The sequence below is a fragment of the Triplophysa dalaica genome, chromosome 7 (assembly GCF_015846415.1).
Source record: "Triplophysa dalaica isolate WHDGS20190420 chromosome 7, ASM1584641v1, whole genome shotgun sequence".
Lineage (NCBI taxonomy): Eukaryota > Metazoa > Chordata > Actinopteri > Cypriniformes > Nemacheilidae > Triplophysa > Triplophysa dalaica.
In genome coordinates, this window is record NC_079548.1 from 12,009,421 (window position 1) to 12,035,377 (window position 25,957).

The 25,957-nt window shown below is 37.7% G+C and overlaps 1 protein-coding gene across 1 annotated transcript in view; it reads right to left on the reverse strand.

The window, feature by feature from the left end:
• The window catches only part of shank1 (SH3 and multiple ankyrin repeat domains 1), a 49,350-nt gene extending 34,944 nt beyond the window's left edge, over positions 1 to 14,406 (reverse strand). The window contains 8 exon segments of the mRNA XM_056753116.1: positions 60 to 176; positions 1,382 to 1,549; positions 1,629 to 1,783; positions 2,840 to 2,948; positions 3,044 to 3,115; positions 3,829 to 4,032; positions 11,962 to 12,507; positions 12,589 to 14,406. Coding sequence (XP_056609094.1) covers positions 60 to 176; positions 1,382 to 1,549; positions 1,629 to 1,783; positions 2,840 to 2,948; positions 3,044 to 3,115; positions 3,829 to 4,032; positions 11,962 to 12,456 — 1,320 coding nt within the window. The 5' untranslated portion in view covers positions 12,457 to 12,507; positions 12,589 to 14,406.
• Between the last annotated feature and the right edge of the window lie 11,551 nt (positions 14,407 to 25,957).

Below are 25,957 nucleotides of genomic sequence, written 5' to 3' on the forward strand. Positions count from 1 at the left end.
TTCAGTAGGATCCATTGAGAAATGTGATTGATTTCGTTTGTCTAGACTGTCAACCTTACCTTATTATATAAAGCACATATGTGCAGGGCAGTGTTTCCTGAGGCATTCTGGGAAGAAGAGTCCGCACCATAAAAAAGCAGGTGCTCTAAGTGTTGTGAGTTTCCATTTTGACAAGCCTGGAAATGGAGGGATAGACAAGAAGGAAATGAAATATGATGGATGAAGAGTAGAGAAGGAAATGCATGTCCGATCAGAGAGGAATAGAGAAGTATGAGATGTATATAGGCAGAGGCAGAAATAGTTGTTTGACATGAGGAAGGGAAAAGAGAAAGAGAAGAAGAGATTTTATACATTGTCAGAAGAGACACCTTCGCTAATTAACACCAGAGTGAATGTGTGAGTGAGAGGAAAGGAATGAAAGTATCAAAATAGAAGTGCACACGTACAGAGGGAGAGAAGGATAAAGACAGAAGGCGAGTGAAAGACACGGTGATGTAAAAATATTTAGAAGAGAGGCATTGATACGTACAGTAGTAAAAAAAAGAACACACAGACCCAGTGTGATGAAGATGCAGAGATGAATGGGGTTTCCCATCAGCCCTGAGACACGTAGGGATTGAGAGAATGACGTATCATAAATGAGAGAGAGAGAGAGAGAGAGAGGGTGAAAGGGAGAGAGAAGCAGCAACTGTATGACATGAAATGATGATTTACAGAGACAAAAAAAGCGTGGTCCAAAATACACTAGTGATTTCAAGCTAGAATTAACAGTATTTTGCATTTAGTTTTATAAAAAGGTTTTTTAATTTTTTATAAAATATTTTTATTAGGGATTTCAAAGATTAATCGCGATTAATCGCATCCAGAATAAAAGTTTGTGTTTACATAATATTTATCTATGTACATAATATTTTTTTATTTATTAACACACATCCATGCACATATTTAGGAAAAACCTAAAAATGAATAAACCTTTATATATAATTTTAATTATAGGTAAATATAAATAAATACATGTAAATATTTCCTTGATATGTACACATGTGTATGTGTTTGTATTTATAAATACAAAATTAATATGCACAGTAAATAGACATATATGATGTAAACATAAACTTTTATTTTGGATGCAATTTATCGCGATTAATCTTTTGACAGCCCTAACGCCTTATTGCTTTATGACATGGTAATTATACATTTGTTTATTTATTTTATTAGTGACCTTAAAAAAGTACCAAATCTTAATAATTGACTAAATATTTTGCAGAATTCCATTAAATGTAGACTTTCACTGTGTTTAAATGAACACACACAGACGTATATTTTTGGCATCTGTTCTGTTTGGCTTTAATTTGAAACTTTTCTTTTTTGGTGTCTGTACCTGATGGGTCTCATCCCAGCCATTCTCATCACGGAGCCCCAGCTTGGCTCTGTGGTACAGGAGGGTCTCACAACAGGAGGTGTCGCCTCCAATCAGCACAGTGTGGTACAGTGGAGTCAGCCCACGACGGTCTTTATAATCAGGAGAAGCGCCCAAAGACAACAGTGTCTGAAAACAATTACATTATTTTAAATATGATAACAATTTCATAACAGTTACGGGTATCTGTTCCAGAAGTAAAGATTACCAGTAGGGCAGTGTGTCGGTGTGTTCTGACGGCCTTGTGGAGAGGTGTCAGGCCATCCTTTGCCCTGAAGTCAATGTGAGCTCCCCCCATCACCAGAACTCTGATGCCTTCATTTCCACCCGGCTCTGTCTGTACTGCCAAAGTGAGTGGGGTCTCTGCCATACACACAAAGCAATGATCAATTATTAATGTGTTAATAGGTGCATGCATTCTTACAAGCCATGTGGAAGTACTTAAATCATGAATGTCCAGAATCAAAATAATTTGTAAAATGAGCTATACATGGTTTTCAATTAACTAAACATTTCATATATGGTGGTATGCCTTTTAAGAACTGCAGAACACAAAAGAAGATATTTTGAAGAATGTTGGTAATCAAACATTGGCTCCCATTGACTTCCATTGTATGGACATAAACCACTTCTCATTCAAAACATTTCTCTTATCCTATTTTGTGTTCCACAGAACAACTTTACACAGTGCCATATTTTAGCTTCAGATATATGAATTAGACAGACAGATGTATGGATTCTGCTTGAAGGATTTTCTGTTTAAATAAAATCAGGATTAAATAAGTTTGGTTGTTCATGCTCCACCTAGTGGTTACAAGTGAAGCAGTATTTCTCACTCCCCCGTAAACAGGGTCTGCTTTGAGAAGTGACTGTCAATCTGACAAGCACAACATCAGATCTGTGACAACGCAGACGACACAAACTGTGAATAACACTCAAGGTAGCCGTACTCTAATATTTCTCTGTATTGTCATCTAGTCGACAAAAAGATTTTCACAGCACGTCTGGCCAGTCTACAGTTCACCAAATGCTCAAAGAATATCGTGTGAAGTTGTTAAAAATGGGAATTATCATGCTATGATATATAATATGCAGGGGGTTTCACTTTTGACAGGCACTAAACAGTAAACCAAAGAGATGTCATTGTTTTGTTTGTTTGTTTTTTGGGACACAACCATAGGCTCTGACAGAACAAATTTAAACTCCAGGTGACTTTTGTCAGAAACTTAATGCATCAATAGAAATGCAAATGTCCATGTTAACATGAATTGAATATTCATGCAGCCTGATCTCCATATGCATATACCATGTGCGTGGGACAGTTCATGCTCCGTTGGTGTTTATTAATTATTCAGATCGCTAATTGCTAACAGTTCATTACCCCACGGGAAGTAAACAACGCAGTGTCTGACACCTCACCTCCTGTATCAGGGTCGTGGTAGTTGGGGTCAAGCCCTTTGTCTATAAGTTTGGATACCTTTTCCACAGCGCCAGTCTGGATGTAGTCCATGAACTTCTTTAGACTAGCCTGTAGGGTGAGGTGGATACAACACACTTTTCAATTTGCTTGACAATCCTGTTTACACATCATGCAGAATGGTCAACTTTTGCAGTGGTGCCTACCTTCGTGTGGAGTTTGGCCAGCTGTTTCTCGTCTAGATTTGTCTGTTTGTACACCCTGGTTTTGTAGCGGAACTGTGTAAAAGGAAACCCAGTCAAAATCAGTGGAAAGTTAAAGCCAAAGAACACGATTAATCCCACAATTCACTTCAACAGTATGGTGCTTGACCTCCATGGATAATATGGAAAATTATTCTGAAACACTAATTTCATACATGCTGAGTCTTGACATCTTAAAGTGTGTAATTGTGACTCTGATTGATTCTATTTTACATTTTTCTTTGCGGTAATAAAACATCATGTCACAGATGCTGACTTCGACAAAGCTTAAATTGAAAGTTTCTTTTACCCATTTGAGTTGCTTCCTCTCACATTTTTGACTGAAATGTTTATGTAGACTTGTGAATATAAGTAATCTTTCATATTTTCTAGCTGTCCACAAAGACCATAAATGTCTGCCTTGCACAGCGATGCAAACATCAGGGGAAAAGCTCTTGTTGTTAGACTTAAACTTATTGTCTGCCTTAATAACAAATGACTTGCCTTGTTCTACTTACATCCCCCTGAAATAAACCAATTTAATCACTTTACTGTAAGACAAATTTCCAGTAAAGCATATCAGGATATTAAAATTCATGGTTAGCAAAGAAGTTGCTTAAGAGAATTACATATCACCTAGGAAACGAACAATTTCAAGTTTCCAAGCACCAACAAGCGCATTATATCATAGAACAAGGGTAAAAAACAGAAGCAAAACAAACAAATCAAGAAGACTCCCAGACATATACCTCCAGGTAGGGTACTCCTTTCTCAAAGGATTGGGGGTATTCTCTCAGCGGCCTCTCCTCCTCCAAAAACTTGGCATCATGACCATCAGTTGCAGGTTGGAAAAGGCCGTAGTTCAAAACGTCTCGTAGAGATTCGGTCAGACTACACAGCACCTGCTGCTTTGCCTTCCACACTATTGCATCCGGGTTAAACCGCAGACATTTCTACAGAGAAACAGAGAGGCTGCTGTTCAAGTTCTGACAAAAAGTCACCATTTATATCGGTTGATTGGTGGGATCAGATGGGGAACAAAAATGTCAATGAAAGCATATGCAACATTCCGACTGAAACCTGAAGAACAAGCTCAACGTCTATACATGAACACTAGGGGGAGACATTGTGATATGCTATGATTATTGAAGTTGTATATAAACTTGCACCTTCGGGTCAGTGGACCCTTGACCAGCAACGGCTAGTCCATTAGCTCTATTAACATCTAATTTGCTAAATGGCGTTGCTAATAAATGAGTTAGCCTGCAGGTATAGTGATGATCAGTAACTTACTCCTGTACAGTTATAGATGGTGAATTATTTGGCTTTCTGATCCGACACATTACAGCCTACTGCGCCTATTCTCCTCATAGAGCACAAGTCTGAGCTCTGGCCGCAGGCTAAGAAACTTGTTAGCTTGCGGCTGCTCAGCCTTAATTTTGGGACAGCAGCGCTGTATCCAGGAACAGTGAATATGGGCATCCCTTCGGTAGTGATGGAATGAGACCCCCTCCTCTGACCTTGAGGAGCCTCTACGATTGGTCCACTGTTGTACTCGATGATGTATGTCAGAACCGTTACCTTTCTTTCATCTGTCCGCTTGAACGTGTGTGTCCATGCAATGGGATAGAAAAGTGTGAAATGTCTTCCTCCCTCTCATATTCAGTCTCTCACTTTGCGCACAGCCAATCCCTGTCACTATGGCAACCGGTTCATTAGTTGAGCAAGCTGCAGGTTGCCATAGAAACATCTCAGCAGTCCCTTGGTGCGCTATGGTATGCTGTACAGTATGTGTTTCAGTGTGATCTTATGAGCGTGTGTACTGGAGGGAGTTCTTCTTGAGAGAGTTTACATGTGCAGTAGATGAGTTCAAAGACAATTTACAGTAGCTTGCTAAGATATCTTATATCACCTGTCACTCACAATGTACTACCAAGAAGTGGTAATGGCTTTCATTGTTTACCTCTTTTTGCTTCCTTTGTTTACCTCGTTTGTAAGTCGCTTTGGATAAAAGTGTCTGCTAAATGACTTAACGTAAATGATTAAATGTAAGTAAAATATCTCAAATACACACCCATATACTAAATCAACACTAAAGCAGTGAATTTAATGCACAAAGAACACTAAACATACTACGGATTCTTTTTAAAGGTAAATAACTCATATATAGATGCAAGTTCATTTGCAATTGTGAAATTACGATAATTTAGGTTGAATGATAATAAACCTGGAAAGTAATTTATTGTAATGATAGCTAATTAAAGTAATTTAGCTGGTAATCTGAAAGCTATTATTTTCAGGTTCAAGCAACAGACCTCTGCAAAGTACAGTCACTTTCATATTCTCCATAAAAATGTAATTGATGGAAATGGAAGATCTTAAAAAACTCTTTAGATGTCCTGCTATGTTCTTTGCTAGATGGCTCGGATATTCAAGAATATGGAGCAGAAAGGCAGTCCATGTTTTTTAACCATTAGTCGCACAATTTCCTCAAACTATTATATTGTGTAAAATATTCTTGAACATAAACATAACATGAAGCTGGTTTTAAACAAATACATTCCCAATCTCTCTTACATTTTTTCAGCCATTTCATCATGCGTATATGTTCAACTAAGTCAAGCAAAAACTCAGGGCCGGTACAAAAGTATGAGAAATTATCCAATACTTAGAATATGGGGAATTGTGACATACTGTATATTACTCCTATGCTTTACTATAACTCCTAAAAGATACTTGAGTAATTTCTTCCAAATTTAATTGTATTTAAAAATATAAAGTAAACATATTTCTTAGCATCAGTCTGATGAAATCAAGAAAGGTAAGATTTTTTAATAGCAATTTTCTCAGTGTCCTGATTTCCTAAGGCTGAAGATAAATGTGGTTAATGTTCTGTTTACTGAAATCTGTTACCTGAAAGATTAAACATTAAATTCAGCCGTCATTGTTAACAGTGTGGTTGCTGAAGTCATGTTCGTTCATTATCTATGATGGTTCTAATTAAACACATTTATGCATTATTTAAACCAATGTGGTCAATAACATTTCAAACTTATAGACGTGATTTAAATATGAGACAAGATTTAAAAATGTATATACATCTGCAATGCATATACAAAACAACGAAAATATAATTTCAAATTGTTTTTAGATACATCTTAATAAAATTAAATGATTAATTATAACAGTTTTTCTTAATTTACTATTTATAGGTATGCCTTTAAGTAAAATAATTATTTTTGTTTCATTCTGTGAACTGGCAATAATTTTCCCAAATTTAAAATAAAAATATTGTTTTATTATGCATTTTGCATAAAATGAAAACTGGGGAAACAGGTTAAAATAACAGTAAATTTGCCCTGTATTTTCTTAGACCTCAAATACTGCACAGAAAATAAATTCACATTCGCTTTTAAGCAATACAACATAAATATTTGTACATGTATGAAAAGTTCAAACAAAACAAATGTGATAACCTCATGTGCCTTGTCACTCTGTCAGTCATTCACATTACTGTGACTATGTCACTCCTGAGGTTTGACTTTGTTGAAATTCAACAAACACCGGACTGGAATGGTCACAATACATCTAGAAAAGCAGATTAAATTAACATTTTGAATGGTTTCTTCATTTTTTACATGACTCTACAGTATGTTTTAAAAAGAGGAACGTTTTAAACTGAAATAAATTACATTTTAAGGAGTAAATAGTCTTTTATTTGTATTTATTGTATTTATTTTTAGGAAATGTAATTGAGTAACAGTACAGTATTTCGCTTCAACAGCGCTCATGGATAAGTCCCCAGAAATAAAAGTAAAGTTATAAGAAAGATTGAAATAGTTTACACATCTCACAAATTGCAACTGTTCCCCATAAATAAAGATAAAAGAATGATTTATTGCTGTAATCTGAAAATATTCTCAACCATTTGAAAGAATGATTTGTTTCATTCTCACTATTATTTACCCTCCATGCATCTCTTTGTGTCTGTGTGCTCCCTCAGGCCCATTACTGCAGGGCAGTATCAGGTGGATTAAAAGCCTTTAATGAGATCTACAGGGAAATAACCTTTGCAGTCCCCCTCCCCTCTTTCTCACTTATGGATGTCTTCATGACCACGCCCATCCACTGACTCCACATAGCCTACCTCACGTTTCCTTTTGCCGCTGATGTGCACTTTTTTCTTATGTCTATTCTTTCCCTGTCATCTTTTTATGTACTCTTGCTGGGAGCTCTATGGCTAATGATTCTGACATGCAGGGTCGCCGTGTAAAGGCTTTAATGTCTATAGCAGAGGTTTTATAGAGACTCTTCATAAGCTATTTCATACTCTTTTTCAAAACCTCCCACCCCGTCCCCCATCTACAGTATCACTGCATCATACAGACAAAAATATCAGGGTGTGCGCCCATTACTGTTACCTCTCCCTTTATTCACTAAGGTTTGTATTAGTGAACCCTGTCTCTTAGAACTCATTAAACCACAATTAACAAGCAATTACAGTTTATTGAGGGAGAATTAACTGATATGTAGAGCAGGCCTAATGCACTGGGATTTATGGACACCTACTGCACATGAGAGACACGAAGAGAGTGGTGAAAGAAAATAGTTAGTGGTAAGACAAAAATCATGAAAGAAATGAAATAGAATCCGAATGGCAGTGAAGAATGTCATTGTGTCTTTTTTAAATGAAGTAACATCGACAGCTGGTCACACCCGACTGGATTTTTTGATGCATACAGAAAAGCAGAAAAATTATTCACAGACAAAAAACAAGCTGGATTTATTTTAGTATAATATTTCCATGAATACACTTTTGTACTGCAGCATTTGAGTCATTTCAAGCGGCTCAACTTGAAGCTCATGTTGTAAGCAATGCCAAGGTCATGGGTTCGATCCTACAAAATAAAGGCCTCCACAATATATATAAATGAGTCATATATTGCCTTTGTATAGACATACTGCAAATAAACTCATGCAGTAAAATCATGAGGAATGTGTTTTGGCAGAGTGTTTGATCTCTTCCAGGTGTTTACTGCCATCATCTTTTAGATATCCTACACATCTTACGCTAATTACAATTTGCTAGCGGCTTGTTGGACTGAAAAGGAAGCTTTGAATATAACAGAAACATTGTTTTTCTCTTCCTTTCATACCTACAGTACATTAATTAAAGACTCCCACAATAGAAGAGAAGAACAAAACTAGCAATGAGCAGATACAGTTCATTTTCTGGGAACACTCATATACAAAGTGTGAGAATAAAGAAAAAGAGAGACAAATAAAAACTGGTTCTATTTACTTAACGCATTTCACAGAGGATCGTCTAAAGACACCCCTTCAGAACAATCTGGGTCTTCATCTTCCAAACATTTCTAATTCGATTGTCAAGATATTCTGATTATTTGTGAAACAATCTAAGGGACAAGCCACAGGGCATGATGGGTAAAGGGGCCTAGATATTGTCATTGTGAATAATGATAAAATTAAATTTAATCATTTAAACACGTTACATCTTCTGCCTTTTTTTTAAGCAAAATAACATAAATGTGCTTAAAAAAATCATGTTAGGCATCTGACTTGTTCAGCGAAAAAAGCCTGCATCCGTATTTAATCTTTCAGATGTTGAAAACTCAAAAGGCCTGTCAATCTTAACTTTATTTTATCACTTTCCCTTTTTGAATGCAGGTTTACCACAGCTCGAGGTTTCTTGGTTTTATCAACAGGTTATTCACCAAATATTATCACAGTAAGGACTTAATAAGTTAAGATACGACATTCCTCAGATGATTGTTTTGTGAAAGTATCAAGATTAAACGCATCAACTAGATGATCATTTAAATTCTAAGTGACAGCTGTAAGAACCAACAGCGTTCTGCTACCCGCAACATCCACACGTGTGATATATTAACTGATATTCAGTTTATTGATGTGATGGCACAAACTCAATTTCCTGTGAAAAATGACCTGATCACACCAATAATAAATCACTTACTGTTACTGCTTTGAACAACAGTCTTGGTCAATAATTGATTTCTGTTTATTGAAAACAGCAGCTTGTTAACAGAGACTGTGTTTCTGGTCGTGGGGTGGCACCATCATTTGAGTGGGTCCACAGAGGCTTTAATTAAAAGTGGTCGCTTTCATTTGTAGTGTACACGGATTACAGCTGTGGTGATTTCAAGCCACTGAACCTCTTAATCTGCCTTGTGAGAAGGAGCTTCACTTGAATGCCATCACAAGCTTTATATTGGGCAACTTCATACTCAGATCTTTTTTCTGTCTCTTTCTTCATCTCTCTGTTCTACTGTTGAGGTCACCTTGAAATATTGTCAGTCTTTTTATTATATTTTCTCTCTATGTGTGTTTGATAGTCAAAAGGATGTCTACAATTTTTTTATTCTGAGGTGTTGGCACAGTTTATTAGCAAAATGTACTTTCTTCTCTCTCTCTCTCTCTCTCTCTCTCTGGGATAGAATGACTGAAAGTAAGATTTTGCAGAGGTTTGCAAATCTGCATAGAGATGTTGGGATAAAATCTACTTACGTTCACACACACCCGTGCAAGCACACGCAGACTGTGTAAGCATACACTGGAGGGCAATTTCAGCAGATCTAGCCAGCATCAGCCCATATTTAAATAAAGATTCCTGAGTAAACATAAAACCATATACCATAAAGACATGAATGAAATATTTGAAAGTTAAGGAGTTCAGGGTAATTACACGGGTCAGTGATTTATTGGAATCTTTGCCCGGCATTAATGAGTCTTGGCTAATTAAAATGATCAGTGATAAATTAATAGATTTAGATCTGATTATACAGATGTAATTTTGTCCACTTATAGCCTGGCTGATTTGCATGTGTTGCCTGCGTTGTTGTAGCTCCAGATTCTCTAAACAAATTATGCAAATCATGTAACGGTACAACAAACCCACCAAATCTGGTCTCGACACCATTTACACAGCTCAATTTCTGATCATATGGCTCTCAGGTTTAGGTTTAGATGCAGCACACTATTGCGATTTTACACTTGTACAGGAGTGCTGCTATGTAGACACCTGATTCAGCACTTTATAATGCTGAAAGTGTGCTTATGTGTGCACCTATGGATGTATGACCATTTATTAAGCTCTTCTCCATCATATAATGAATTACTCAACATCTCTTTGTCTGTATATACTATATTTAAAGCTGTATATTGCAGAATTTTGTGAGGAAGGTGCAATTTTTTCAAATGAGAATAATTTAAACGGAAAATAGGTTTGTTTTCAATGGAGAAATTGCATTGATTTATATAGTGCGCATCACTACTACACTACACTAACCACTATACTTGTTGGTTTAATCTGTGAATAAGATGCAGTGGTGATTTTAAAGGTCCAGTGTATGGAGTTTAGTGGCATCTAGCGTTGAGGTTGCGAATTGCAACCAATGGCTCACTCCTTCCCTCCCTTTCAAAGCATTACGGTGGCTGACACAGGACTAAGATGTCATGACACTTTCGCTTCTTTGCTGACGAAGATAACGTATTTAAAAAAAGCAGTCTGCAGAGCAGTTTGTCCGTTTAGGGCTATCGTAGAAATAACATGGTGAACTCCATGCAAGGGGACCAGTAGTATATGTAGATAGAAATAGCTCATTCTAAGGCAATAAAAACATAACGCTTCATTATGTTAGGTCTTTATACACCTCTGAAGACAGTTATTTATAATATATTGTGTTTCTTTCGATAGAGCCTCCAAAGAATTACACACTGGACCTTCAAATGCATAATTACGTTTATGTAGCAGGCAGACACTTTCATCTAAAGTTAAATACAGGTTCAAGGTATATATTTTTTCAGTTTGTTTGCAGTGAACACATAACCCTTATTTTGCTTGTCACCTGGCAGCAAGAGAAACTACTGGCATGTCACATACAGTATATCGCTTACTAAAAGGGCAGTAAGTATGGTGTAGGTATCTTTTCCACTAAAAGTAAGCGTGAGGAGGTGATGTGTATTGATTTGAGAACATCTGGCCCTGTTTCAGTGAAAGATGACTCTGATCTGCCACAACAAAACACATGCTCCAGACTGCTTCAGATGTTCATGCTGGCACTAAACAATCGAGAACAGCTTTTCCAAAGTCTGTTGTCTGTGTCATTCATCTCTTTCTCTTTTTCAGATTGAAATACTGAGATATATAATTCCTCACCCACAAGCCAAATAACTGGGGAAATTGGACAAAAGATTTGCATGATACAAATGCTTAATTTTCACAATAAAATTCAGTGTTCAACTCTGTACATCATAAATAATTATTTTAATGACTTTGGAATCTAAACAAGTATGTAAAACATTTATATTATATTACACCCATTGGTATTACTAAAACCAACACTTCAAATGAAAGTTCACCCAAAAATGAAAATTACGTCATCATTTACTTGCCTTATCAAACCAGTAGAACACAAAACAAGGTATTTTGAAGAATTTTGGTAAACTAAAACTGTTGGTCCCCATTGACTTGAATTGCTTGTGTGTCAATGGGGACCAACAATTTTTGGTTACCAACATTTTTCAAAATAGCTTAATTTGTGTTTAGCAGAAAAAAAGAAAGTAATACAGCTTTTAAAATGTCTAGGGGTGTAAATGATGAATTTACATTTGCTTTTGTGTGAACTAACACTTAATTTTTTAACAATATCATAAAGTCCCTGCTTCAGTTTTCTCCCCACAAAGGCCCGAAAAACGTTTGAGACCCCTGGGAAGGTATTTGTTTAATGGTGCATTGACAGCCGGTTAATATGCATGCAGTAGGCTATGCAACCAGGCATAGTTAGCAAAAGAGTGTATAACTGGTGAACAGGTGTGGGAATGTGTGAGTGCTTGTGACTAACCGTTTGTTTGATATCAGGAATGCCAATGCGAAACACCATCATAGCTATATGTGCATCTTCAGGTGGGTTGCTAGAACTCCGTTCCCTCAGCTTACGCTGCTGTTGTTGTTGCTGCTGCTGCTGCTGCTGAGTACCTGTCTGTTGGTGAGTGGGTCCAGGGTTGGAGGAATAAGGGTTGGCGGCGTGGCCCGGGTTCCCGGGCCGCATCTGTCTGTCTCCTGAGGTTCGTCCAGCCATTGTGCCTTTTTGCCTGTGCCCCTCTTCCCTGCCACCCCTCAAACGCCTGATGTCATCATCATCATCCGCTTCCTCTTCGTCATCCAACTCCACTTCTCCGTTCTCCTCCTCTCCTTCCTCATCTATGCCATCATCCATTTCCTCTTCCTCCTCCTCCTCTTCCTCTTCTTCTTCTGCCCCTGGATATAGGTGTTGACTGTTTCCCAGCATCCTTTGGTGCTCGTCGTCGCTGGAGAGGGGGCTGAGCGGCATCGTCATGGCGACAGGGAGAGTGGCACCAACGGCAACGGCATCATCTCTAGAGACACACTGTGAAGAGAGGAGGAGTGAGAGATGAGATGTAGAGAACATAAGTAGGAGTTTGAGAGAATTAAAAAAACACAATCCTACATCACTCAATCAGTTAGTCGGCAGCTCCCATCTGGAAAGCGCCGCTGGTCGCTATAGGAACAGACGCTCTCCCTTCGGTACCGCACAGCAAGAAGCTGATTCTCATTCACAGGCTTCCACCTACAGTAGCCCTCGTGTCCCACTTGTCCTTATGCAAAACACACACAGTTATTACAATGAAGAGCTTCTTCTGCACACAGAGCCATGCCTGAGTATCGTAATCGACTTGGGGCTTGTTTGTTCATGAGTTGTTTCATAAATTTGAGCAGTCACAGATTTGTGGGACATTTTACTCCTCGCTTTTGGCCTCCGTAGCACGATAAAGAGTGTCTGACCCCTAATGGAAGCTGTCAAATATCCCCACCTGCTGTTGGAGAGTTGCCCCAAATATATTACTTCATCAATCATCATAGTTTGTTTCCTCTTTCATCTTGTGTTTTGCCCTTTCCACATTAACTACTTGATATTTTTATTATTTTCATCTAAGGATCTAATAGTTGGTAAGTATTGGTAAATATTGGTAAATATTCTTCCATTCTCTCATACACAACACCAGTTTCACACTAATCTAAGCTAAGCAACTTAAACACCTAACGTAACAATAATCTTTCATTGTAATTATTAATTATATTGGTGGGTTTTTTGGCACATTGGTGTCTTTTATCACTCTTCTGTCATTGCATAAGAGCAATTATTGACTCTGTGTGTTGGCGAAGTTGCCCACTTTGTTTTGAGCATATCACCCAACCTGTTTTAAAATCTAATTCCTTGTGGCTTGTTTCTTTATAATGCTACACTAAGCAGGATAATAAAATCAATACAAATTTAGCAATTCTCCTGAATCACGAAATGGGCCCAGGTTGATTATTGCGGGCTTGTTTTCATAAGACCTGGCCCCCCGCAGCACTACTCAGCGCAGTGTTGTAACACCTCAAATGTCCTAGATCGATAACAAAACCACTAAAAAAATCCCATGCACATTCAGACCCTTGAGAATCTCTCCTTCAAATATACCTCTTCAAAACAGGATTACTGTGTTTAGGAGAGGAAACAACATAAGTCTCTGTAGTGCCACTCACTCCCAGCTGCTCTATGGCAGATGCTGTTGCTCCACTTTAGATGTGGAGGATCTTACAAAAACGTTTATTGAGCCAATCAGCTGAAATGTCTGAAAAAAGTTAATAGTATCCACATTAGCACACATATCCAAACACACAATTGCCTCTACAACCGATTCTGAAAGGCACATTATACTGCAACCATCCTGTTGTCTTTTTTTATATTATGTCAAGCAGGAGGTCAGTGGCCCCCTGGGGGTCTGGCAATCCTAATAAAAAAACAATAGAAAGCATCACAGAAATTCTAATGGTTTCCATTAAAATACCATTATGAACCATTAGCTTTTCCATTAAACCCATTATAAAAAACTTTTTGAAGTGTGTTTTTGGTATTATTCCAAAAAGATTTAATCATGTTCTACTGGTTCCTATCTGCCAGATAACAGCTCACCAATAGAATCCATCACATCATAATACCTTCCATACTTATACAATTCCCCTTATAACAATTAAATCCATTACATTTTTTATTATGTTTGGGCAGGGAATTATTGTGTTTTTAAATATATAAAAATAAATGTAATATTTTGCCACATTTTATAAAGTAATAAAAATGACAATTAATGATTGAAAAAAGGCATCAGTCGAACTTGAACTCATGTGGCCAACAATGTGCCAAAACCCCACTAGCCTACAATTCTCACAAGTCTCTACTTCTTTAATGGTATTTTAATGACTCACTTAAAGCATAATTCAGCTGGAACAAGCAAAAATTACTCGGATTCCAAACATTCATGTTTCTAGCACCTTAAATGAGTTTTCATTATGAGAAGCGTGTTTAGCTTCAGTGAGACAGAAAGCAATTGAACCACTGAACAATATATCATTGCACGGTCGCCATCAGGGTTATTGACACTGTACTAGAGGGCAGCTGGTGTTAATGTCCCTGCAGACACCTAATTCAAACACTGGTCCTGCAACACGCTTTATCTTCACCAAGACAACCAACTATTCAAAACAAGGCAAAATAATACCGTTGAAGTTTCAGTCATCCAATTCATAAACGCTGTGTGAAATATACAGTGAGCAACGCTATCGAAGTTGACAACGTGCCAAGTGCAATTACACCCAATTTGCATCTTCAACAAAGCACACGGATCATAATAGCTGCGAACCTGTGGATTTGTTGTGAAGTGCCCCACTGAGACTCCGTGAAACAGTCAGACTTTTTGACAGACTATCTTAATGCCGGCCTAAGAGCTTCATTTGTAGCTTCAATCCAATCCAATATCATGACCTCAGGCTTCTGACCATCATTAAACGTGTATATGAACAAGGATGTGAGCAAAGCAATTACAATACTGATTACTTTTTTTCCCAGTGGTTCATATGTGATTACGTGTAATTTCCTTTCTAAGTGAAAGAACCAGTTATGTTCATTCAAGTGTAAATTGTGACTGCATGATGCATAAAACAGAAAAACGTGAGAGGAAGACAAGGGACCATGTTTGAAACACAATATCCGAAGACTGCATCGAATCACCTGAGATGGAGAGAGAGAGAAGGAGAAGAAAAAGATATTGCCTGAAGGGGGAAAGGGTGAACAATTGACATAAAATATGTGATGGGAACATTAAGGGCTTGTGCAAGAAATAATATGACTTGTCAGAGAAAATAAATGACAATAGGAGGGAGAATTGGAGTGGGGCGAGAGGGTAATATTAAAGAAATACAACAAATGAAGCACAGAACCCTTTTATTTACAACCAGAGATCGAAACAATGTCCCTTTGGCAAGTTCTGTTCTTTGTGAAATCCCGCTTTAACATTAAAGACATTCTAGACTCAGAGCCACAAATGTTGGACTGTTTGGGCTACTGCGTGTTGTAACCTGAGGCACACTGGCAATATTTAACCACCGAACACCCAGGACAAGAAAAGAAAGATCCTTGATGAAAACACTAGTAAATGTTTTGTTTAAAATCTGGTGTGCTGGTTTCCCAAACAGACATTTAAAATATTTTAGTCAGCAAGCTTAAGTATGTTTTTTGTTAAAGACACATGGCCAGCATTCAGACAAATTAGCTATGGTTTAGTATACAGATTTTTGGTCTTATTTGTAAATGTACGGTGTAGTACAAATGTATTATGAACTAACAACACTATCTGCAAAGTGCTCTTTTAGATTGATGATATGTGTTGACCTGCTCGACTGCCTAAGGATGACCATAAAGGCTAATAGTCATAGTTGAATCGATTTGTAGTCAAAGTAATACAAATGGTAAGTTACTCTGCCTAAAACACGGTTACTTGGTTACGTTCTTATAATGAAACCATGGTAATTTTCTTAAGGTACCAGATGGACCAAAAGCAAATTAGCATATACCTGAAGCAAGATAAAAATAAATGCTGGTCTGAGCATGAAAAAGCAACAAAAAAAAGAACTGTGAAGAGACTTAAAGCAAAACATGTTTAAGGGAGTGATGGCAAGAGAGTTACTGCATTCACACAGTCAGTGTCTGAGATTAACAAGCATCTTTACAAACATGTGACTCTCAATGTGTCCTGGTGAGTGAATCAAATAATCTGCAACTGTCTGTAACTGTAGTGAATAAATATTGAGATCTATTGAAACTCTATGAGTATATTTTATTTTAGGATTTAATTCTTCCAATGTATATTTCTGGCAGTTCCTGCTGCTCTTATACTTTCAGTTACAGTACACAGCCAAAAACTCTCTGCTTCTGTTCAGTAGCAGGTTTATTTTTTCTCCACCGCCCAAACACGAAACAGCAGTTTTGGCTCTCCGACCACACAAGTACTGCTACATTCTGGCATGTTTCATAAGATGAGCCCATAAGCCTTAAGATCAGATATTTACAACAAAGAATAAATGCAACCCATGTCATACATATGTCAAAGACTTGGCAGGCATGCAGTTGCTTGAAACATGAAACGCAACACTGTGAGAATAAACTGGCTTAAAGGTCCAGTCAGAGTAAATTACATTTAACATTTTTATTTATTTTATTTTAGTAGAGTAGTTTGTCCGTTTAGGGCAACTATAGAAACAACACGACAAATTCCATGTAAGGAGACCCACGGTGTAGATCAAAATTGCTCATTCCATGGTTATAAAAACATAATGCTTCATTACGTAAGGTCTGTATACACATCTGAAGCATGGTTATGTGTATTATATTGCATTTATGCCAATAGATCCTCCAAATATTACACATTGGACATTGAAATCTGAGAATCATTTATTTGTTTGAGAAACGCTTGACGCAGGAAACGCAGGAAACATTGACGACGGTAAGTACTAAACAAAAACACTTCCCGGTAAACAAGGCCGGGAAAATATACCGTTTACAAATATATACACATTTGTCATCATATTTAAGACGAGAAACAGAAACAGAAACAAAACACGGGCAGAATATATATAATGTCAATGAGGTGCGATAGTGATGAGGCTGATGAGAGTGATGAGGCTGATGACGGGCAGGTGCGATAGTCACAAACCGGGGACAGGTGCGAGAGCATGGGGGCGTGATGGGAAACGGAATCCATGGGGGAACACAGGAGAAAACAGGCATGGGGACAGATGGAACCGTGACACAGTAAATCACCAAAAAATGAAAATTCTGTCATCATTTCCACACCCTAAAGTATTTTTTCTTCTGCAGAAAACAAAAAGGTCTAGTTGAAATCAAACAGCACTGGCCTCCATTCCCTTCTATTGTATGGACACAAAACGATGCAAGTGAATGGGGGCCAGTAACAATATTCTTCAAAATATCTTCTTTTGTGTTGTGCAGAAAAAAGCAAGTCATACAGGATTGAAATGACAAGAGGGTCAGTAAATGATGACAGAATTTTTATTTTTGGGTGAAATATCACTTTAAAGAAAAAGTGGCACAGCTTGCCCCACAGTTCCCTATGCACAGAACCAAACTGTATAGCACTCCAAAAAGAACTGACAACACGGTGCTCTGTGAACGCAGCCAAATGACAGAGAAGGTTGCACCGCTTCGAGAGAGAGAGAGAGAGAGAGAGAGAGAGAGAGAGAGAGAGGAAAACAAAGATCGACTGGGGTAAAGCAATTGGCACAATCTGAAAAAGCATCTGGAAAAGGACAAAATGAAAGAGTGAAAAATGGGCAAAAGAACATAGTATAGTTTTTCCTGCTGAGTAATCACAGATTGTAGGGATTGAAAATGAGGTGGGTGGGAGCTGAGATGGAGGGCAAAAGGGTAAGGTTGGAGGGAGCCGGAGTGAGAGACTGAACGGACGAAACAAGAGAGGCAGAGAGGAGGGCCGGGATGTGAGGATAGAGAGGGATTAGTTTCGGCAAGTTCTAGATCCAGGACAGGGCAAGTCAGGCACAGCAGGAGGAGAGAAGTATGAAATGAAAGGCTGGATTAAAAAGCACACCACGAGGAGCTGAACTCAGATGCATGATGAAATAGAAGCATGTGAGGACGAGCTAAACTAGATAAAATTAGGAAAAAGACCCTTTCCATGTGTGCGGTACAAAATAAGGTCTAAATTGTGAAAAAACTAAAGGAAACGTATAACTTATATTAATTTATATTATTTATAGTGCCTTCCCCGATCGAGGGTGTTTGTTTTTGTCTTTTGCAATAAAGTGTTTTGTTTAACCCTTCACCTGTCTGCACTTGGGTTCTGTCCTCCGTTCCTGACATGTATATATAAACCCTGGCAGGACCAGTAAAGGAGTCATATTTCATTTTATATATCTGTCAAAATTACAATATTTTTTCATGACTTTATATGTTGCATAGTCAAAAAGGTTAGAACCTTTAGGACTGGCCAAAATCACAATTCTCATAAGAATTCATGTTAATATTATGTTATATAACATATATAACCAAACAAGACAGGATTTGTGTCTGTGATATGAAATAAAATCACAGGACAATGATGTACCATATTATGCTTATAACTCAAGACAGAGTTAAAGAGACCTTGAGAATGAAGCTAGGACATTAAGAATGTGAAAGCACACAATGAACCGAGCATATCTCAATTAATCATCAGCAAAGTTAAGACATGAATTCAGACAAAGGAAGTGATTGATGTCCTCTGTAGTGAAAGAGAGAAACAGAGAGATGAGAAGAGCATGATAACGATATCTCTACCCATCTCTTTCTCTTTGGACCTTCTCCCAACACGTCCTCTATCATTATCCAAGAGATCTTCAACATGTCCATATTTCTACACAGTTTTAATGAGCTTTAACTGTTTTGTAGCTTGTAGAGTAAATCAATGTCATTGTATTACATGATCCCTCAGGTCATAATCTTGGAGGATTTAGTCTAGTTCTGTTATTCTGAGTTTCTACAACCTCCTCTTTTCGATCAGGAAAACACAAGAGCAGACACAAGACAGACAAAAATGACCTTGAAAGTGAATGTGATGAACTGATATGTTTCTTTATAGAAGTTTACAGAGTTTATGATCAGTCAATTTAACTTCATAGGTGACAGGCTTATTATTTAGACAGAGAAAATGTTAATAATGAGATAAATAAAGGTTTGACATAAAATGATGAGGCAAGGTTAGAGACAAAGAATGATTTGAAGAATGTGCTATTAAGTTAAATAACCCTTGAAAATGATCTCATGAAAATCAATATCTGATATTGCTTTTGGAGGGACATTGCTCCCCATTTAAAATAATAGAGTAAAACTACTCAAGTCATTACCTCAACAGTATATAGAAAGCTGAGACAAAGTCACAATTCCTGAAATGTTGAACACAACCAACTGGTCTTTATCGCCATCAAGACCTTCTATTGAATTTTCGCAGCTGGCAAATCCAAATACTTCTAAAGCTTTCCCATGTTTTTTTCTCTCATCTCTCTCTCCTTGTGTCGTTTGCACACTCTCAGGTGTTCTGCCCTCTCGCTCTCTCTCTCTCTTTCACCCTCACTTTAATGTAGGACAAAGCATCTATATAGATAGATATTTTCAGTATCTCGGCCCCTAGGACATTATACTGGGAAACTTCCAAGGAACAGACCGCCCCACTTTTACGCTACGAAACTGGAGCGACCAATTTCACTCTGATACATACACACGCACACTTACGCATATGCACAATCGTACATACTCATCTAGACATAAGCTTATGTGTATAAGTTCGAAATGACGTGTTCACCACTATTCAGTTCTATCTCTCATGACCCGCAGTGCAATCTCATGTGTCAGAAGAACAAATGTCAGTCAAACAGCTGAGACACAAGCTCGGCCCCAAAGAGGCTTCAAGTCTTCAGGGAGTTCTTTTGCAATCTCCTCTGCACAATGAAAGCAAGTCATGTTAATTCCCATTCCCTCATCAATCCTTACACCAGAGTTCATAAAACCGTAACCCTATTTCAAGACGTGTCTAATAACAGTGACCCACTTCCAACTTTTACACTTCCCTTTTTTCCCGAACACTTTTTTTAAGTGTTGGGAATTTCCGATTATGGAATTGACCATGTGCATAAAGAACCATCTTCATTATGATATGTCCATGTCAAAAGACAATTAACCACCTCACAAGGTGACATCTGTATGGAAATAATTAAAAACATTCCTACAGCGAAATGGCTACTGTGCACTGTGGGTTTCTGGTGTTGTTATGTAACACAGACTACAGCAGAGCGGGAAACAGCTGAAAGTCTACATTGATGCACCTCTAGGGAAGCTACAAATCAAACTCTCTCTTTGATAAGACAACTCTTCACCATGGGGCTAATTAAGATCTCAGATCCTTCTCTTTCAAACACACTTTAGCAGAACGAGTACACAAACGCAAGACCTTCAGAAAATATAGCAAATTCCAAAAACAAGTTTGATAGATCAGAGAACCTAACTCAGTCTACCACGGAGTTCCACTTTCCTTAAGGCATTTCTTACACAAATTCTCAATTTATTTTCAATTATCCGGTAAAAAGAGTGTTGGAATCTGGCTCACCATTTTTATTAAATTTAAATAAACCCGTTTGAGATTAGCTAAATAACAAGACGACGACGAGATTTTAAAGGACAATCTTGAAACACCTGATCATCTAGCCTACTTTCCAGCTGAGCGATTTCATATTCCATACACGCGCTGATGCTTCTAAGTTCAGCATCAATCACCAGTGACCCGTGGATCTATAAGGAGGGCGTGAGATTGTTACACAGAGCAGCAGCCCACATAGAGAGCCGTGACCAAGTATTTATGAGTGTTCTGTGTTTCAAAGAGACTTCAGAACGAATAAACAAGATTATACTTGGTGAAAGGAGAAGGAAGTCTCGTGTAGACCAACAGCGGAAAGGTCACAAAGCTTTGAAATAATGGCAAGCGGTTTCCACCTCTCATTTGCTCACCTGTGACCTGCGATCAGCCAACCACTGGGAATGTGACACTGGATATAAATGTGGCTCCCTGACAATGTTATAAGGATATAACTCTGAGGGACCGAACAACGTTCTGCTAGCCTGCGTTTTCCAGCTGGCCAGATAAGACAACAGACATCTCAATGGAGAAAAAATGTGAATATAAGCACATAAAGTGGTTACACACATCAGAGCGGAACGCTGCAGGGGTAGAGAGTGTGTGGGCTCTGAAATTTTTATGGTTAAAAATGATTGGAGACACAATGCAGGATGGCAAGCATGCAGGACGGCTTCTCCACTATTAACAAGACAGAATAACGCCATGCTGCTTTCTATTCGTCATTTTGTTTATAATAATAACATATATTTTTTAATATAAAAAATAAGTAGTATTAATAGCCCCTTACTAACTCGGGTAATTGATGACATCAAGGACTACCTAATCCAACCAAGAAATTGAGAATCTTATGAATATGTAATGCAAAACTTTGGCGGCCAAACATACAGATGGGGTCACATGAGATTTTATAAACTGTCTCTTATTTTTTGACATACTTAGATGTTTTTGATGCCAAACATAACATTTATAGTAATGGACTTCACCTATATATAAAAATGCATCTCTATTGTTGAAATATTTTGAAGTACAAGATACAAGAGGACCCATGTCAATTCAATCTTATAACCTTAACAACACACATTCTTTGAGAACACAAAAGATATAATTAAATAAGCAACAAAAGCCCTACGAATTTCATTGTCAATAACAATAAATATAGTGAATGTGTTATTCTTATGAACTTGCAACTTTGATTTATTTGCCAGTAGTTACGTCTATGAGAGCTTCGTTCTAGGTGGTGGGAGGGGTGGGTGTGTGAGGTCACTGAGTTTTGGAAGCTAAAAAATGGGTTGTCGCCAAAAAAAAGAACCACTGATGTAATGAGTTAGGTGATAGTGTAGGAGGTGTCATGTATTAATAAATGAGGTGATTGTTTTTATTTGGCTTGAGCGAAGAGGCAAAAATAATGTATTTATGTTTAATAAAACACCTTTAAGCGATCTTTGACAGAACAGGACGTTTTTGATATCTGGGTTCTACAAAGGCTTCACTGAATCATTGTGGCGAGATGCAGGTTTTCTAAGCTAATGCACCGAGCTTTGTCTAAATGCTATGTTAAAGCAGTGCTAACGGACAGGGAATATGACAGGGAAAAAATAACTGTACTTAATCTTAAATTACCTAAAATTAGGCCTAATGAAATACTTAGAAATGTCATATGTTTACAATAAACCAACATTGCAAAGTGATCTTCTTGTCGCAGTATTGCTTGGGTTTAGCTACTGCAAAATCTTTGTAGAAAAACAAGTTCACCCTACCACTAAAAATGACAAATTAAACATATTCCTGATAATCCGAGGTGAATCATACAGTGCGCTAAGGAAAATCATGTTGAACTTCTCAGAAAAGACAAAAAAATATGAAATCTAACATAAAATCCCCCACTGACCAACACTTCAAGCTTTTTCATATAGCTCCCTCAAAAGCTATCTGAAGATGCAGTCGTGTATTTTCAGAACTTCCAACATTTTTTTGTCATTATATTTTATTGGTTTCTGTGCTCTTCACACTGAAGAACTTAATCCATTCTTATCTGATCTTGACGTGGAGTGTTTGCTTCACAAATAAATGTGTTTAAGAGTATTATGAAAAGAAATTGAAAATTCCTCTTCGGCTGCAATATGGATTTGAACAGGGCTGACACATTTAAATAAAGTCCAGAGTTTACTCCTGACTACAAACTAGACAAACATACAATGACAGGCACGGCAAATCAGTTAAAGATCTGGATAAACGTTTCAAATAAAGCGAGCCCTTACTGTGCTAAGAGGTGATGTGTCATGACTATGGCCTGAGGGCATTCTCCCAGTGATCCTGAGAGGCAAAGTTGAAACAGTTCAGGCTGCTGTTTTCTCACAGCTCCCTCTGGTGCATGCGAAGCTGACTTAGCGCTTTGTGACAGACGTATTTTTTGATGATACGGCCTTCAGAAGGATTTGAATGGGCAAACACAGGATTAAAACATCTCTGTGTGTCTGTTTCAGAGAGATGGCTGTGAATTGGGGGGGGCAGAATATCCTTTGCTCTCTGACAAGAACACGCTCTCATTTCCCCACAAGCACGTATTTCACGCATGCACTCTAGATGTCAAAACTCAATTCTAGAAACATAGGCCGTCCGCTCAAAGCTAATGTGAAGAAAAAGATGAGAATGACCACACTCTCACACACACGCTTGAAGGATCTGACCTGCTGAGCCATCCATTAAACCAATCTATACCAACTGCTGTCACTTCTCTGCTCTAGAGTGCTCTAGATAGTGAGCTGCTTTGGTAACTACTTCCTTCACTAGCAGTCATTTGAATTAAAGGGGGTGTGGAATGGTGTTGCATGCATTCGGACTTATTTGCAATGTTAAACGTGCTGTCTTCTCATGCTTGACATGATCAACTTGTCAAAAAACAACTTGAACGGATTTCATATATTTCTGTACTGGATACACTACCCGAGCATTCATATAGGTTTCTGATTTTTTTTCCGAAAATGTAAATCCGTTTCTTACAACTTTTCTTAGTCCTTTATTGAACAATTCTCCCGGAAAAGTGTGCCGCACACTCACGTGTCAACCAAGGAGAGCGGGAGAAGGACCATGTCTCACTTTCACTTGTGTGCAGAAGAGAGAGAGCAGTATGTTTGTGTAGTTCAGCTGTGTTTGTTTGATCACTGCATTTGGGTGAAGAAAGTTATATAAATGTCGGATATAAAGCTGGATTTGGAGATCGTTTGAAACTGATAGATGGAGCCGTCCCAGCGCTAAAAGATGCCAGACATGAACCCGACACGGTAAGTGAAACTGAGTCATATGTCTGTGTTTTGTTAGCAATGGCTGCACACCTGCTTTGGTTCCCCCAGCACGTGTCGTATGTGTTCAGACATAATCTTACAGCTGTATTTGTCTTTTATAAAATCCCTTTCGAAGGACTACGGTGGCTGACACAGGGCTACTGTAGAAACAACATGCCGAATTCTATTGAAGTGGTCCTGAATCGTGTGTAGATAGAAATATCTCAATCTAAGGTAATCAAAACATAACGTTTCATTATGTAAGGTCTCAATACACCTCTAAAGACATAGTTATGTATATTATATTGTATTTCTGTCAATAGATCCCAATAATGATACATTGGACCTTAAAGAGGCAGCATAATTAATACGCCAACTTTCCAAGCAGTCTTCATGTCAGTAAAGCGCCTATGCCTCAAAACGATGTCCCCCGAAGGCATCTTACTAGGTTTTGCAGTGTAGCAACTATCTTCCCCAGTGGGATTTGACATATTGAACTGCTGTACACAGACATGCATGAACAATTTATAAACTCCCAATTGGGTATTATAAAAGGCCAATATACAGGATTTGATAGTGCTACAGTTAGTTCAAAGCTTCTATTGTGTCCTGTTCAATATGTTATTGTTGCACTCTTTTTTATTTATTCTTTTACTATATTTAATTCAGCTACTTCACAACATAATTCACCATTATTACTTTGTGTGTTTCATAATATTGTGCAGTTTTTGTAGTGTCTTCTCCTTTATTTTGTAGCACCATCTGGGCATATCATAGTTTGAAGAAGCTGCAGCTTGGGTAAATCATTGTAATTAAACTTTGGAAAGGCTGTCTTAAAGGGATACTCCCCCCCAAAATGAAAATTCTATCATCATTTACTCACCTTTGAGTTGTTCCATATGTGTATGCATTTCTTTTTTCTGATGAACACAGATAAAGATATTTGGAATTATGTTTTTCACTAAACAGATCTATGATAGTCAATGGGTGTTGAGATCTGTTTAGTGATAAACATTCTTCCAAATATCTTTCTCTGTGTTCATCAGAAAAAAGAAATGTATACACATTTGGAACAACTCAAAGGTGAGTAAATGAAGACAGAATTGGTTGAAGTATCCATTTAAGCTCTGTCAATAGTGTACTTATGACATTTGTGTCACTGATATTAGAGCGGCCTATTCTTGAGAAAATAGAGATATCTGCAATTTAGTGGAGTGTTCTGTGGGCACCTTCAGCTGCCTTCATCATAATCAATAATAAATATTCCTGTGTGGCATTATGTCCTTAAAATATCAATGAAACGCTGAAAGTGTAATTTGACAATGGAAATGTAACCTTGCATACATGCTGTATTATATTCTTTCAGAGTGCATTTAATTGTATAGAGACAATTGTTTTTATTACCTTTCCAAGAACACTATATGACACACCTTTTCAACAGACTTCTGTCAGGTTGCCATTTCTATTCTAGATTGCTTCATTTATGTTGCTAAAATGCAATATATATATATATATATGCACGACTATACGGTATATAAAAATGTGTATATATGCACAACTAATTGATGTAACGCCTGCCCTGCATTGTGTCTCAATTGTCAATTATTTCACATGTAATCAAAAACAGGACAAGGGAAACCAGTATAAATGGACTTGTTCATGCTAGTAATGAAAAATGTTACTCTTTGTCCTGCTGTATAAAGTCAGAGAGATTATCTTAAGACATATGTGTACGAGTTCAACAAAGGAAGAGGGATAAGAAGAGGATTGAGTGCCGCTCATGTCTTAAATCTCTTGTCTTCTTTTCTTTTTTCTCAACTATCATTTTTATTCATATTAACTCTCATCTTTCTTCATTAACAGAGTCTAACTAATGCAACTAAAAGATTCTGCCTTCGATAGTTGATGACACAGGCCTAGATTTTCTTATTAAATGTTAGATTGCGTCGCAGGGAAGCAAGCAGAACGTCAAGGAGCCGAAATTTTACCCGATTTCATATGGTCAAACTTTGGATGA